The 16,411-nt window shown below is 38.7% G+C and overlaps 1 protein-coding gene and 1 long non-coding RNA gene across 6 annotated transcripts in view; one reads left to right on the forward strand and one right to left on the reverse strand.

Annotated features, from left to right (window-relative positions):
- Positions 1–16,411, forward strand: part of MYRIP (myosin VIIA and Rab interacting protein) — a 231,963-nt gene that overhangs the window by 154,920 nt on the left and 60,632 nt on the right. For all 4 annotated transcript variants that reach the window (XM_084511564.1, XM_084511567.1, XM_084511565.1 and 1 more), the window contains 4 exons: positions 12,382–12,518; positions 14,221–14,301; positions 14,922–15,019; positions 15,337–15,417. In XM_084511564.1, coding sequence (XP_084367690.1) covers positions 12,382–12,518; positions 14,221–14,301; positions 14,922–15,019; positions 15,337–15,417 — 397 coding nt within the window. The remainder of the gene's footprint in view (positions 1–12,381; positions 12,519–14,220; positions 14,302–14,921; positions 15,020–15,336; positions 15,418–16,411) is intronic.
- Positions 7,011–16,357, reverse strand: LOC311432962. Of its 2 annotated transcripts, XR_014690445.1 has the most exons (5): positions 15,901–16,357; positions 15,718–15,816; positions 11,107–11,233; positions 9,889–10,013; positions 7,011–8,391 (listed from the first exon to the last, which is right to left on the reverse strand). It is a non-coding gene; the product is annotated as an uncharacterized lncRNA (long non-coding RNA). The 2 variants fall into 2 exon arrangements; XR_014690446.1 differs by lacking the exon at positions 11,107–11,233 and adding an exon at positions 14,918–15,492 and having other exon boundaries at positions 15,718–16,357.

Genomic DNA, 16,411 nt, shown 5'->3' on the forward strand with positions numbered 1-16,411 from the left:
GTAACAAACAGAAGGAGCTGGAAGCCACCGGGCAGCAGGCAGGTTACGACATGGTTGCCATCATGGAAACATGGTGAGACCATTCTCATGACTGGAGTGCTGCAATGTCTGGCTACAAGCTCTTCAGAAAGGACAGGCAGCATGGAAGGGGTGGTGGGGTGGCTCTCTATATCAGAAAGAGTTGATGTTGTGGAACTTGAGACTGGGAATGATAAGATTGATTCCCTACGGGTTAGGATCAGCGGGAAGGCCAACAAGGGAAGCATCCTGGTGGGGGTCTGTTATAGACCGCCGAACCAGGATGAGGAGACTGATGAGGAATTCTACAGGCAGCTGACAAAAGTTGGAAAATCGTCAGCACTTGTTCTCGAGGGGGACTTCAACTTCCCAGATATAACCTGGAAGCACAACACAGCCCAGAGAAAGCAGTCTAGGAGGTTTCTGGAGAGTGTGGAAGATAGCTTCCTGACTCAGCTGGTTAGTGAGCCTACCCGGGGAGGTGCCCCACTAGACCTTCTGTTCACAAACAGGGAAGGACTGGTGGGAGATGTGGTGGTTGGAAACTGTCTTGGGCAGAGTGACCATGAAATGGTAGCGTTCTCCATTCTTGGAGAAGCCAGGAAGGGGACCAGTAAAACTGATGTATTGGACTTCCGGGGGTCCGACTTTGAGCTGTTCAGGACCCTGGTTGGTAGAGTCCCTTGGGGAGTGGTTCTGAAGGATAGATGAGTCCAGGAAGGCTGGGCACTCTTCAATTTTTCAGCCTGGAGAAAAGGAGGCTCAGGGGCGACCTTATCGCTCTTTATAAGTACATTAAAGGAGGCTGTAGCGAGGTGGGGGTTGGTCTGTTCTCCCACGTGCCTGGTGACAGGACAAGGGGGAACAGGCTAAAGTTGCACCACGGGTGTTTTAGGTTGGAAGAACTTCTTTTCTGAAAGGGTTGTGAGGCAGTGGAACGGGCTGCCCAGGGAAGTGGTTGAGTCACTATCCCTGGAAGTCTTTAAAAGATGTTTAGATGTTGAACTTAGCGATATGATTTAGTGGAGGACTTGTTAGTGTTAGGTCAGAGGTTGGTCTCGATGATCTTGAGGTCTCTTCCAAGCTAGACTATTCTGTGATTCTGTGATTTCTAAAACATGCCTGGGGAGGCATTGGTTGAAGTTTCTGGCCTTGGATAGCACAGCTCTGTATTTCTGATTCTTCTGATTTCTACTCTCCATTTATTGTGTCCTGATGTCGTGGTTTAACCCGGCTGGCAGCTAAACACCACGCAGCCGTTCGCTCACCCTCCCCCTCCCTCTCTGGGATGGGGGAGAGAAATGGAAAGTGAAGCCCGTGAGTTGAGATAAAGACAGTTTAATAAGACAGGAAAATAATAATAACAAAGTAATAATAACAATAATAATAATAATAATACAATGGTGATAATAGGAAAATAATAATAATATATATAAACAAGTGATGCACAATGCAATTGCTCACCACCCGCTGACCGATGCCCAGCCTAACCGAGCAGTCCGGCCCCCTCCCCCTGGCTAGCCACCCCTATATATTGTTTAGCATGACGTCAGATGGTATGGAATACCCCTTTGGCTAGTTTGGGTCACCTGTCCTGGGTCTGTCCCCTCCCAGCTCTTACTGCACCCCCAGCCTGCCTGTTGGCAGGACAGAGCAAAAGGCTGAGATGTCCTTGGCTTGGTATAAGCACTGCTCTGCAACAATTAAAACATCGGGCTGTTATCAGCACTCTTCTCATCCCAAGCCAAAACACAGCATTCCACCAGCTGCTAGGAAGAAAATTAATTCTGTTCTATCTGAAACTTCTGTTCTAACTGAAACCAGGACACCTGAGCAAGTAGTCATTTGTTTTTCATCATTTTAAAGGCAGGCTGTCTTTTGCCTTGGTTGAAAACAAATCACAATAGTCTATCTTTCTCAACTGTTCTGTTTCATGTCAAATAATTCTGTATCATGTAAGACTGGTATTCTCCAGCTTTTTCAGACCTGTTCTGCCTAGTATACCGAAAGCTGCAGGTGCTGTGGCTCCTGTCTCAATGCAATCCCACAAGTGTACATGCAAGTTCTTCCTGCACCATGAACCTTAGGCAGGATGCAAATAGGTAATCTACCAAGGTTGCAATGCTACCCCACAAATCTTTGTCCCTCTGTATCGTGTGACCAGCTTTCTGCCTGTCCCAGGATCCTATGTGCATGCATCTACCTCAAATCTTGTCTTTGTTGTGTGACCTGGCTAGCGCTCTCTTGTAAGGTGGGACAGAGGGAAGTTGAGAGGTCTCTCTACAAAGCTGTGCATCATTTGGATGAAAACATGCTTGCACTGTCCATAGCGCTATCCTTAAAAATTTGTCATTAAATGATTTTCCCATGGGTATGTATGTAATAGAATGCACTTCAGCATCTGCCCTGTCTTTCTAATAGGGCAAGTAAAGAATGACATCAATCATGTGATAATATTTTCACACTTTATATAATAGGCTTTTTCCTGTCCCTGGATGTGTTGCATAATGGCTGGTGATTTCTCTTATTCTCACCTCCTAAAATAAGGTCGGTACACTAATGGAGCAGCAGGTACACTGAAGATACCCCTAATGCACCACCTTGTACTGACTGACTGCCCCAGTACTCCCCAAATTTATCTTCAGCAATGCAAGTGAATCATTTGTCCCACCTTCATGTTTTCCTAAGGGAAAAAAAAAAAAAAAAAAAAAAAAAAAAAAAAAAAGAATGGAGAAAGAATTACAAGAAACTTTGTCTGAGAGCTTGAGAGTTACTCGACAGCCTTTTGACAGAAGAACTGTGCATGTGCAGAGAGAAATGATAGTTTAATTTATTCCTGTAAGGCTCCCGCCTTAGATGCACAGAAGGAGAGTCACACACACACCCCTCAGTGTCTGACCTTCTTGGGCTCGGCAGCCATTTGGCAGGCTGCACCACGAGCCACACCAGCAGGCAGCAGTTCCCAGTGCAATCAGATTGCTCAGCTGGAAATCCTAGTAGCAGGGATTGCTTCCCCAAAATGTGGTCAAGTTTCTTTTTTTTATGGGATGAGTTCAGCTTGAGAAGAGACCTATATTCTCTCCCCTTCGATGGGAGATGAGGGTAAGACAGGTAGCTTCTTTTGGCTCTGTCTCTTCCTGTGGCCACCACACACAGGATTCCTCCTTTTACTGCACTGAGACTTTCTCTGCTACTATCAGGTGAAACAACAGTGTCTTAATGCAAAAATGTATACTGTATGCAGCCTTGTATACAATGGATTGACAGTAAGTCCCTTTGTTTGTTTAGGCCATAAGCAGCATAGTTGGGAAAAAAAAATGCCACAAAAATTGCCTCATTGGCCTTTCCTTAGCAAAACATGAAAACCTCTTTTAATGAAACTAAAGCAAATAAGGCAAGAAGAGAAAGAAGAGAGATCTTGGTCAAATAACAGCCACTTTGGATGCATTTCCATCTCAGTGTTATGGGAACTCAACAATCCTTGGTGTGCTTTTTGAGCAAAATCCTTGTTGTAATTGCTCTTCTTGAATGAACACCATGGATCTAGCTGAGAAGGGCTGTGATTTTTGCGATCTACTCGCTGCCAGCAGTTGCAAGCCAGCACTATGGGACTTGACAATCCATTGCACATAGTCATCTTTGCTGCATGACTAGGTGGCTTTGCAGCCTCTACCTGCTTTAACCTCTCCTGTTCATATCCTTTCTTCTAGTTTCTTACATTTTTCTTGATGGCTCTTGATTAAACTTAAAACAAACATGCTGATATCACATACGCATTTCTGCATCTTATCAAAACTGGCTGGCCCTGTGAGGATACCGCCAGCCCTTGTGCAGAACAGCATAAGCTGGCCCTGTAGAAGACAGGAGGATTGTTTGGCCTTGAAGCTTTTTGATGGTTAAAAAAGCAAATTCTGCTCCAGAGAGCAGTTCAATATTACCCAAGAGCTCTGAGTGGGGCTGTTTTACAGAAACAGCTTTATTACTCTGACAGCATGGCTAATCTGTACTTATAGGACTGTTTTCTTTTAATCATTGTGATACAACTATTTAAAAAAATAGAGTTGTTTTTTTTTTTTCTTTTTCTATTTTTCATTATTCAAATAGCAGAAAATCCATATGAAAAGTATATTTGTATGTGTGCCCAGATGTTAGTGAGGCCAGCTGGGATTAAAGTCTCATTTGTATAATTTGTAAAGGCTTTGGAATTTTTCCTACAGTTTTCAGCTGTAAGATGGAATTTAGCTTTGTCAGACTGCTGGACAGCTTGCATAATAAAGCTTCCAACTAAAAATATTTTCTGTGCAACAGGGTAAAACACACAAGGGAAAAATGTTCATTTTAAATGTGGTGACTTGAGTTGGTTTGAAAAAAGAAATTATATTTAAAAAAAAAAAAATTGTCCTGTGTTTTTACATCTTAATCACAGAGCTCTACTCACAAGTAGCACAAAACAGAGAAAGCTAAAGGCAAAGAATGGTAAAAAGCTCAGTAGGCACACACTTTATGTTCAGGACGCTCACTGGCATGTGGAAGCAGACAGCACCATTGCACAGCATCTGATACCCTCACCTCAGTCTTGCCCAAGTCATGCTCTTGGTCCATGCTGGGAAGAGCTGCTGAGGTGCAGTTGGTGGCTGAGCTGTTCTTTCTAGGACTAACCAGCTATTCCCATCTAGCCCGTTTCCCACTGTAATTCAAGAAAATCTTTTTGCTTGAACTGTGCAGGATAACTATCCAAACTGTGTCTGGGTGCTTTGCTTTCTGGGGAGTGCAGCATCACTCCATCTCATTTTTCCTCCTTGCCATGGCTGGGTGGGTGGCAAGGAAATGCTTTCTTTATATCCCCCAGCTCAGGAGCTTGTGAGACTTGGATTTGGATGTGTTATGCTCCTGCTGTGAATATAATACATTATATATACTGATACATACATACATATATATATATATATATAAATGTATATATGTAAGAAAGCAGTGCCTCCAGTTGAACAGCATGTTTCTTAGCTGTAGTGTGGCTTGTGGAGTTGAAAAGCTACAAATACATGTAATCTCAGGGAGCAGGTGGTGGAGTCACTGTGCACTTAATTCCCAGAAGAAGGCTGTACAGCCTAGCTTAGCACAAGTTGGGCTTGCAGGGAGAGAGTACCATTACAAAAGATCGCAGAATCGCAGAATTGCATCTCTTCACTACCCATCAAAGTTTTAGGGTTTTTGGCTTATTTTATTTTTAAAATTTCTTTCTTTAAATAATCTTGAAATGAGCTCTGTTTTCTCTTTGAATTTACATGGTGATGTTTTTTCTCTTCTTTGCTGACATTTCACAGCAGCTTGTTCACAGCTTTCTCCCAACACAAGAGCAGAAACAGACCTTAAAGCAGAGGATTGTTGTCTTTTTGGTGTTCTTTAGCTCTATATTAAAAGCCCTGGGTATTTTTCTAATCAGGATTACAGAATTAATTTGCATGGTTTATCCTCTGGTATTTTTTTCTGATGGAGTGGAGTTTGTATCTTTTTTGTGAAAATTTTTATGCTGCATCGACCTCGCTTATTTTTTGTTCAGCTGTTTTTCAAGAATCTGTGGATTAAAAATGAAGTTTGCAGAAAGAAAATCCTTCACTTAGGTAATTTAGATAACTAATCAAAATTGCTTAGTGTTCTATAGTTTCATTTGGTATCTGTTATGTTTTAGTTGTTATATTTGGACTGAAAATAATTTCATTTCATTAGTATTAATGCAAAGTTCAATGACCAGATTTTCCTGAGAGTGTTTTGATGTTGCTCTCTGCATTCTGAAGTTTATTTATGATTTTTTTTTGTTTGAAATTTGCCTTACTTCAATGGATAGATACAGAGAATAAATTTGTAATGCTTGCTTTAGCATGTTGCATGCATATGAGTGTAATAAATTTGCTAATTATGCATATTGATTAATTCTTGTTATTTGCCTTAAAAATATCCAGTACAGGGGTGACCAGGATACAGAATTTCTCCCCTTTGAAAAAATGTTGAGATACTGAAGTGTATTTTACAGCAAAGTAAGATAAGGGAAAAACAAAAATACAGAATTTCGCCTGAAATGAAATTTCTAGGGGAAAATGCATTCCGATAAAGTGAAATCTGTCCTTTTGTTTATGGGGGAAGGTTTGTTTCAGTAGCAACATTTTTATTTGTATATTTGTGATTTCCACATCATAAAATAAATCCTGTAGATTATACACAAATAGAATGAATGTACCCTGTAATTTAAGATACCCTCATAAAAAGCTTTTTGAAGCTAAAAAGTCAAATGTTCCATCTTGGGAATATGAGCTTTCCAGCTTTAGGCAAGCATTGGATTTGAACTTCTTTCAATTTGGTTTCAAATATCCAGTGGCATCTTACTTAATTTTCATCAGGGCTGACTGGTAATATTAATCAGCTGTGTAAAGAGAAGCACTTTCTAATGAAAAGAAAGGGAAAACAGAAATAGGGCAATAGGTTTTCAATGTTAAGTTTGGGAAGGAAGTATCATAAAGGGTTAACAGCAGCATTTTGGGCTTCGTGTTTAGCAGGTGTCGTTCTTGAGGTGTGAACAAGCTGCCTTTCACAGACAGGGTATGTGCAAATATAAGATCCATCTTTGGAATGACAGGAGCTTGGCCTCAATCTGATGTCTAGAAGTTCATGTTCAGGACCTTGGGGGCTGAATTTTCTCAATTTATGTTTTTAAGTCTGATTTTCGGGGAACTAAGCATTGGCAGGATACTCATATGTGCTGTGCTTGTGTACTACAGTAATGGTCCATCCTGAAGGAAAAGAAAATGAAGTTGTATTCTTTACCCTGGCAGTATATTTGATTTTTAACCTAGAATTAAGTTTGATTTCACTGAAACTGAAAGAAACTGAAACACTTTAGTTCCAGTACATTATAAGCCCTAAAATATCAGCGCAAGGAAAAAAAAGTAAAAAGAAAGAAATATTGCTGTTGGCATAGAAAGAATACTACAGGATGCTGAGTTTGAAGCAAGTTTATTCTAAAACCGGTTAAATAAGAAGTGACAGGCTAAATCTTAATTGTTTCTCTGGGCCTCAGGCTGAGACCATGTAGTGCCTGGGAAATGGAAATGAGGATCTTGAGCTTCATTTCCTGAGTGAGGACAGTAGAAGGACAGAGTCGGTGTATGAGGTTCTGTGATTGCCATTTTAACTTTGATTGTTTTTTTTTGATTTGACATGGTTGCATTGCTATTGGAATTTCCCACAGAGCAGCAGTTCTGGTCTCTGGATAGTCCTGTTCTGTATTTCAAAGCTGGATTTGTTCGTGTTTGTTGGATTTTTTTATGGTTTGTTTCATTTTGTTTCAGTTTTGCCTTTTTTTAATTTTATTTTTTAGTTTTTATTACTTAATGTAAAAAAAAATAAAATACCATATCCACAAAAATGAAAATGTGCAAGACTTGTAAAGCAACTCCCTTCCTGACTGAATCCAGACCATTGCTAAACACAAGTCAGGAGAGATCTGACATTGTATATACTACATGGAGACCTCTGCTGTAAGTGGACACAGCACAAGAAGCACAGAGTAACAATTTTTAAAATCCTTCCCCCCATGTAGAAGTTATTTGAAGTTATTTTCAGCAGCTGTTTTATTTGGCTTCTTGTGAGCTTGATTTGGTGTGAGTTGATCATCAGCTGCCTGAGAAATTGCTGCGGTGTGTCTGTGTTTCTGGGCTGACCAGTGCCATATCTTCTATATGGCTGATATCACTTCCGTAGGTCTGCTGTTGGGTCCTTTTCATTATTTCTTTATTATTTTATGAAGTAAGAACCACAGGGAAAATTTCATCACAATGTTACAAGCCCTTGAAAATGGAGTTAATAATGAAAATCACAACAGTGCCCCCTAAATCTGTTACTAGTAAATGCAGTGCTGGACTAGTAAGGGGAGGGGAAGACTGAGCTAAACAAGAAGAAATTATTTGAAGGAACAATTTTTCCTGTCAAAAAGAGACAAGTTCTTCTGAATTACTTTGAGAGAAAACTTCTCACAAAGTTCATGGAAAAATGTCATTAAAAACTGCTTCCTTGTAGTTTATCTTGCATTATAAGTAGAGATTAAGGTCGTGAACATTACATTGGTACTACCTTTTAGAGAAAATCTACTGCAGAAGCTTCCTACAGCCTTCAGACCAGATAAAACCTCACATTTTAGAAGAAAAAAATAAAGTGGTAAATAAGTTGCTAAACAATATCGTCTGAATTGATTAGTGAATGCTTGTAATCACAAGTGGAGTCTTTCACATGATTTTCCTGTGATCACCACTAATAAGGACAGATATGGTTCATGTCTTCACTCCGCAGCACAGCTGGTGTACTCTTTTCCTCAGGAGAAGCCTAAAGAGTGGTTGAGAGCTGGAGGTGAGAAATGTATTGAAAACTTCATGGAATATTCCTGCTTATAAAAATTTTGCATGAGCTTATCTGTTACTCGTGTGGTGCTACTTGATTAAAGCAAACAAATTGCTACACTAAAAAAAAGGCTGGGGCTTTTAATACTCGTTCAAGTTTTTCTGTTATTAAAGCACAAGTGTCTGTTTAGCTTTCACACTTTCTAGTAAAGCAGAATTTTAAAATCACAGTATTCCCCACTGCAAAAAGTACGTCAAAATGTAACTCAGCTCTATGGTAATATTATATAACACAAAGACTGTCCTTAGCATTTCAGGGTATTTAAAAATAAAGACATAGCAGTCTTTGTGGCACAGAAATAAAGAGAAATAGCTTCAACTATTCCTGCTTCTTTAAAATGCATACAATTAATATCCTTTCTGTGTGAATTTGATTTTGTGGAGAGAACTTGCACACATTCTATTAGTGGTCATAAGGGAAGCGTTAAATTTTTACAATTTAATGCTAGTAGTGGCATAGTCTTTCATTACTCTGGCCTCATGGAACAGCCTTTGCTGTTCTTTTGCATTACGTTAAAATAGAGGTCAATATTAAAGGATTTTGAAACAAGGGTAAAACGCTCTTATTTTTCTTTTGAGTGGGCCCTTTATTTTAGTATCTATAACAAGAACTGCTCTGTTCTACAAATCCTTTCTCCCCAGGAAGAGTCAGCAGGCACATTGTGACTTACTTGAAAGTTAAGAGGCTGAAAAGCTTTAGAAGAGACCTTATAATCTCCTGTAAAATGTATGCAGGACAGAATCATAGATTTGGAGCTGTTGGTAGCTCTCCAACACATAAGAGAGAAGCATGAGATAATTAGATTACTCACAAAGTGTTAATCCTGCAGAAATGAGGAAGTTTAAAAAAATTCCCAACCCTGTTGTTTATACCAGATTAGCTAGTACAAAGAAGCAAGCATGTCTTCTTTCATTGTTTCTTTGAGATGTGTAATCTCTTATCAATTTTACTCTCCCAACGTTCATGTATGGAAAATGTTATTATTACAAATACAGAGCCTACCTTTAAATTGTGTTAGCTGCAAAGCACCATACCATCCTTTTAAGAAAACAGTGCTATTAGCTTTCTGTTCTTACAAAAACAGCATTGACAAGACCCAGGAAAACTTGGTAACATGGGGAAAAAATATGGGGCAGAAGAGCATTTTTCCTGGCTAATACCTCTTGCTAAGCCTCTTCCAGCCCAGTTATCCAAATTTAGTTATATCTATAGGAATGATTGTGACTCCATGATATTGACTGATATATTATGCTCCTAGCACATGCAGAAACTGAGTGGACAAAATGGAATTAAGTGGAATCAAATTCAGCAAGCAGAAGACAGTGTTTGTTCCTTTCTGGTACAGTTTACATGAAAGCACACAGTTCCTGCCAACAAAGGAGTTAGGCTCTCAAAACACCAAAGAACTGCAGAGCAACTTGCCTCCATTCATGGATTCATCGATGTCCCAGCTGCCAAGCCCTGCTCTGGACCTGATTCCTGATCATAATTGGTTCCTTGGTAGCAGAGTTGCAGGAATTCAGAAATCTTCCGCTTCACAGACAGACCTATGCATAGAATCATAGAATCATTTAGGTTGGAAAAGCCCTGTAAGATCATCATCAAACCATCACATAACAATACCAAGTCCACCACTAGACCATGTTCCTAAGCACCACAGGCACACATTTCTTATCACTGCTGTTGTTTGCTACTAAACACTTTCCAGTGGTGACAGAGGAATGGACTAGATCATGATGTTCTGCTTTACATGAAGCAGATATTCCTGTTTAACTATACTGACAATCAAAAAATCGAGAGATTGACTGGAAGCACTTACCTGAAACCTCTGCTCTGCATACTTGGTCTCTATTGAGCATCTCTTAAAGTTTAGTGCTGAGTAAGAACTACACTGTTAGTTTCACAAAAGGTGAGACTTTATTTCCTTGTGAAATGGCATATGTTAAACAAAAACTGTGGATTTTTATATGCTTTTCATTTTATAAAGAAAAGTCCGGAGTCCCTGAAGAAAAATCTAAAGGTTAGACTGGGTTTTGTGTTTTGCTTTTTTACCCAAGGCCCCAGATTTAATAAATGGAGTTAAATCATTGAATTTCTTCAAGTATGGAAGTGATGAGAGTCCAGCACTACTGACAGTAACATAATTTCTGTGGGGGTTAGCATATTGACACTGGTCACTAACCTTAGCATTTTGATTTCTAAGTTCTTCTGCGTCATTTCTGCTTAATTACATAACAAGCTCATGGGCTTTCTAGGTTTAAGACCTCTATTTTAGTAATTAGTACAAGGGGGGAATTGCCTTCATAGCTGTTGTGGTTTAACCCATCTGGCAGCTAAGCACCACATAGCCATTCACTCACCCTCCCCCCTCCCTCTCTGGGATGGGGGAGAGAAATGGGAAAGTGAGACCCAGGGGCTGAGATAGAGACAGTTTATTAAAGCAGGAAAATAATAATAACAATAATAATAATAAATAATAATAATAATAATAATAATAATGTGTACGAAACAAGTGATGCACAATGCAGTTGCTCACCACCCACTGACCAATGCCCAGCCTAACCCCAAGCAGCCGGCCCCCCCACCCTGGCTAGCCACCCCTATATATTGTTTAGCATGAGGTCACATGGTATGGAATACCCCTTTGGCCAGTTTGGGTCAGCTGTCCTGGGTCTGTCCTGTCCCAGCTCCAGCTGCACCCCTAGCCTGCCTGTTGGCAGGACAGAGCGAGAAGCTGAAAAGTCCTTGGCTTAGTGCAAGCACTGCTCTGCAACAATTAAAACATCAGCATGTTATTAGCACTCTTCTCATCCTAATCCAAAACATAGCACCCTACCAGCTACTAGGAGGAAAATTAACTCTATCCTAACTGAAACCAGGACAGTAGCCTGTACTGTTTTCATGTCATATCAAAATATCTTGGTTCCTGCACTTGTAAGTGCAGTAAATTAACGAAAAATAAACAACTGTGGCAGTATGCAGAGGAACAAATGGGCTCAGACAGGAAAGAGAATGCACAGAATTAACTCATATTTGCTGGCTCAAGCTTATTTCTCCTTCCTGCAGGCATCTGGGTAAATCAGCTTTAATTTACAGGTAGGACCTTAGAGCTTAGATGCTTAGGATCCATTGTCACCTTCTATAGGAAACAAATGGGTGTACTGTGGGTTTCCCTGCAGTAACCTGTGGTTATGTTTCCTGGGCATATGGCATATGCTCCACCACCAACCACTGAAGAGGTGAAGTGAGTGCCCTCTGCCAGGTAGAAAAGAATATGGAGCTGAACAGTATCTCATGGCTTTCTAAAAGTGTGTGAGCTCTGGGGACAGATCTAGTAGGTTAGGTTATTAACATCAGTGATGCTTATTGCTGGATGTAACAGACCAAACCACAGTTGTGAGAACAACCTCCCAAAAGTTGTCTGCCTGCTTCTCTTTCTCATTCTGCTTTGAGGTCCTCAATGTAGTGTTTTCAATAAATAAAAGCAGTGATATACTTTTAGGAAAAAAATATTTTTGAGTGTACTAGTGGGCTAATGTTCTTGCATTATGTCTCAATCTGTGGAAATAAAGGCTATTTTTAAAACCTTCCTGTGCAGTTCCAAAGCTTGTTTATGCTTTTCAAAAGGCTGTAGTGTTGGAATTGTAATGTAACAGGGGAGACCAACTGTTTTGATAATAGTCAAAACAAAACAAAACTTTGAGTAATGCCAAGCAGATATTTGCTCAGTAATTGCCTTTACTTTTTGTTCTAGTACCAGACACATAAAAGATACAAACTCTGAAGAACTATTCAGAAGTTAGTATTTTTATGCTCTAACACTGTAAGGATCTCTTTTGATATAAATGGATAGTAAACAGTTAGGTTTATTTATTGTAGAATCATTCCAAATATGTTGTTTATTTTTCGTTTTAGGCTCCTGAGGACCCAGTCTCTGGATTGGTACTATAATAATGTGAAGAGCCGCTTTAAGTGTTTTGGAAGTGCCAAAGTCCTGAAGAACTTATACAAGAAGCATAGACTGGAAAGCGGAGTTTGTCCTGATGTAATAGGTAAGAACAGCTGTGTTCATGTCTTATTAGTTTACCTACTTTAACACACGAGCTAAACCAATGAAAATTCTGAGATTATTTCAAAAAATAATAACTTAAATGTTATATTTTTTTCAGAAATATCATAGTAGAGAGAGAAAAAGAGGTGAAGTGCCTTAGAGAGTTGTTTTAATAATTCAAAGAATATTTAATTTTAATTATTCCACTGATAATTATGCCACTCCTTCTAACAGCAGAATTGTGATCTTCAGTCCATAAAGTAAATTGCAGTTTGCATTCTAGTCCATGTCCCAGAATTTATCGTAGTTCTGAGTAGGCAATTGATAAGAAAATAATATTGCATTCAACATTTGGCTTAAGAACATATTTCATGGCATTTGAAGCAAAATTTTGTTAACATTGGATACATTCTATATATGCAAGTTGACCAAAACGTAGATTGTCCTCACTTAAGGCTTTGCTTTCTTAAAGATTTCAAACAGGCCACATTTTATTTTAATTATGTTTGTAAATGGTTAAATGATGCTGTGTTGGTGACACCCTTTTAAATGAAGAGACACAATCCTTCCTGAACTATTGTGTTAAAAACCCTGTAATAGTAATTGAAGATGTAAAATAGATTAGAAGAAATGGTATTTTGTGTCAGAGTGGTAATTTTAGTGAATTAATCAAATCACAACTGGCTGAATGTTTGAGATTTCACTGGCTTTATTAGACCAGATACTTTTCTAATGTAATTCCTTCAAAATTTCTACAGCAACTGCAATTTTTATGTAGTATTTAATTTGTCTTTTTCTGAAGTTATATGATGGTAAGTGGACTCTCTAATCCTGAGTGAAAATTCTAGGTGTTTCTTATGAATATTGGCATAAAAACTTCTAGGAAGAAATGAGCAATGCATTAAATTCTGATATATTAGTCTTTCTGCTGTCTCTGCAATCAATTCATTTTTCTAGAGAAGATTCTTTAACAGCCAATACACAAATATGTGTAAAGGCAAGAATGCTCATACCAGTCAGAATGGAAATAGGACAGTGGACTTAAAAATTGTGGGGATGGATCCTTCAGAACTTTACTATAATGTGTTGTCTTCCCTCAAGCCATATTGTAAATGAATTTGTCTCTGAGTGGAACTGTGAACTATGCAATGGCGAGTTGGAGTGGCATGTGCTTGATCTATGAGACTTTTATGAGGAAGGCCTTTGAGTCTAAATGTCATTGATAACTTTCTTCTACTCTTCGTGTGACTGTTAGGTAAATCTTTTGTTCCATTTGAAGATATATGCCAGTATACATGTCTAGGTTTTAGCTTATTTATACAGTGTTGCCCTTTAAAATATATAATCAATTTCCACCCCAAATGCCATATTAAAAGCAAATTCCGCAAACTTAACTTTCACCATGTAAGTTTTATGTTCTAGTAGCTGCTTCTTCTCTCGTTTAAAGTACAATTAATTTTCTAGGGCTTTCACATAAAAGCAGTGTGGTGGGTTTTTTTTGGCAAAAATGGCTGCAATCATGCTTTATACAAAAAGGTAGGAGGAAATATCTGGTTATTCCTCTTTGTGTGTGGTGCCACTGTACCTTAAGAGAATATTCTAATCTAATAATATCTTTGCTGTGAATGGATATTTCTTATACTAACCATGAGTTAGTATATTTCTCATGGTTAGTATAAGAAATTTATTTTTTTTTTGAGCAGAAGGAGGTTTTCTTGAAGGGAGCTTTGAAAATGAAGGAAGCATTTGTGGCAGTGACTCTACATTCTACAGACAGACAGAAGGTACACTCCTAAAAACTCATTCAATTAAAACTCAGTCCTTACACTTTGACTTACTGGACAAATAGCCTAGAGTGTTGATAAGTCCTGTTTACAGATCCAGCAGTCTTTTAGCTAAAATGTTTAGCAAGATACTAAAAATCCTCTGTGTTCACATGAACCTTGCTCGGATTTCTTGCTTTTACTAGCCCAAATATTACATGCTTATTCTAACATGATTGTCTTAATGTTCATTATTTGCTACTTCTCTCTTCCTTTCCTATGATTATATTTTTTTCATTCTTTTTCTGATATCCTCTTGGTGTTTATAGGAAGCTTATGGATTTTTCTCCTATGACTTCCTCCTAACTATTTTTCTGGATTCTAAGATAAACAGCTTAGAAATACTGTGTTTTATCATGTTTAATATCTAAATTTAACAAGTTAAATAGAAATTGAGATATATTGCTCTCTCTTAAGGTGTTTATTTTGCTATGCGTGATTATGGATTGAGGAAATAAATTTAGCCATGAACAAACTGAGATTTGAAAATATGTCCAGAATATTGGTCTGAATTTTGCAGTTTTTTATGCAAAATATATGTATATAATGAACAAAGTGATTTCAATTTTTTCCTCACCTAGGACACAGCATGATGGATACCCTTGCTGTGGCCTTACGTGTTGCAGAGGAAGCAGTGGAAGAAGCTATTTCTAAGGCAGAGACCTACAGTGACAGTCTGGTAACATTTTCTAACACATTTTGTTAATTTAAACAGAGCAATCATGTTTTTAATTCTGGTAGTAGTATGAAAACAGGTAGATACAAAAGAGAAAAAGAAAAGTGACGATGTGTGCATCACCTGCAGAGTTAGGTATGAGTTTTACGAATTTGCATTCAAGATGTATGCTGTGTTTCAGGTGATGCATGATGTAAGTACCTGCAATTTCTTCCCACAGTGCCAATACAGCATATTACCCAATTTCTGATCTATACAAGTTCTGTGGAAAGGCCATTTTTATGTGATCTTAGCATCTACAGATAACTGTCTTCATGCAGGACAAGCAGAACGAGGCTTGCTACTTGCAAGAACACAAGGAGGACCTCATAGAAGAGCTGGCCACAACCATTGTGCAGAAGGTATGGCAGGCATTTTTTCCATAGCTTGTTCAGTAGCCAAAACATAGTTCTTTAGTCTGGTGAGCTGTGGTTCTGCTAACAGAGAAGATGATGACACCATTGTAGTAAGTACACAGTAAATGACAAGTTGCAACTTGAACTAGAACAATCTAGGCTTAATCAACTGTATCTGACAGAGAGATTAATCTATAAATAAGCTTAATCCAGTGCCTAAATTGATGGCCTACACCCTCAGAGCTGAGAGGTAAGACTCCTTCAGGTCTGTGATATGCTTGCTGGGAAAAGGAGGACACTCCTTACTAGGATTTTATGTATATACTTCAGTTCCCAAAAGGCACAAAGTTTTTCCACTATAAAGGAGCAGGCATTTGACTGTACCAACTCTACTGAACTCTGCATCTAGAAAACATAAGAAGAAAACATTAATCATTAAAGTACAATTCTGTGAAGGATTCTATGAGAGAGATGCAAAATACACAGAACCCTGATTTGTGTGGCATTTTTTGGGAAGCTTGGTCTTCTGACTGTAAAGCTGCAGTTGGCTCAGATGCAGGGCCAAAATGGAGTGCTAGTGGGAACAAATACCCCTTGAGTTTGTCTGGACAGGCTGGAGCAAGGCAAGACCAAACATGAACAGAGTGATTCTGAGTTTTAGGGATCAGTGAAGCAACCACTCTGCTTATTCAGTCTGGTTACATGTGAACTAAGCTCATTACCACATCCGTATATTCTCAGTGGGAAATGATCTGTCTTCTTTTTTAACAGGGATATTAGAAGATCCATTCTCCTTATCAGGAGATAGTCCAAATGTCCAAAGTCTATATCAGCTAAACTTGAATTGCTAACACTTTTATCAAAAGTTGCCTAACAAGATCTTTTATGCTGTAGAACAATATCCTGTATATGTTTTAAACAGGAGCCAGGAAAGTTGTGGAAATCAAATGTAGCAGGAAATAATCTGTCAGTGTAGGGTGGTAGGTAATTTATATGTCTC

Source organism: Aythya ferina (assembly GCF_964211825.1).
Source record: "Aythya ferina genome assembly, chromosome: 2".
NCBI lineage: Eukaryota > Metazoa > Chordata > Aves > Anseriformes > Anatidae > Aythya > Aythya ferina.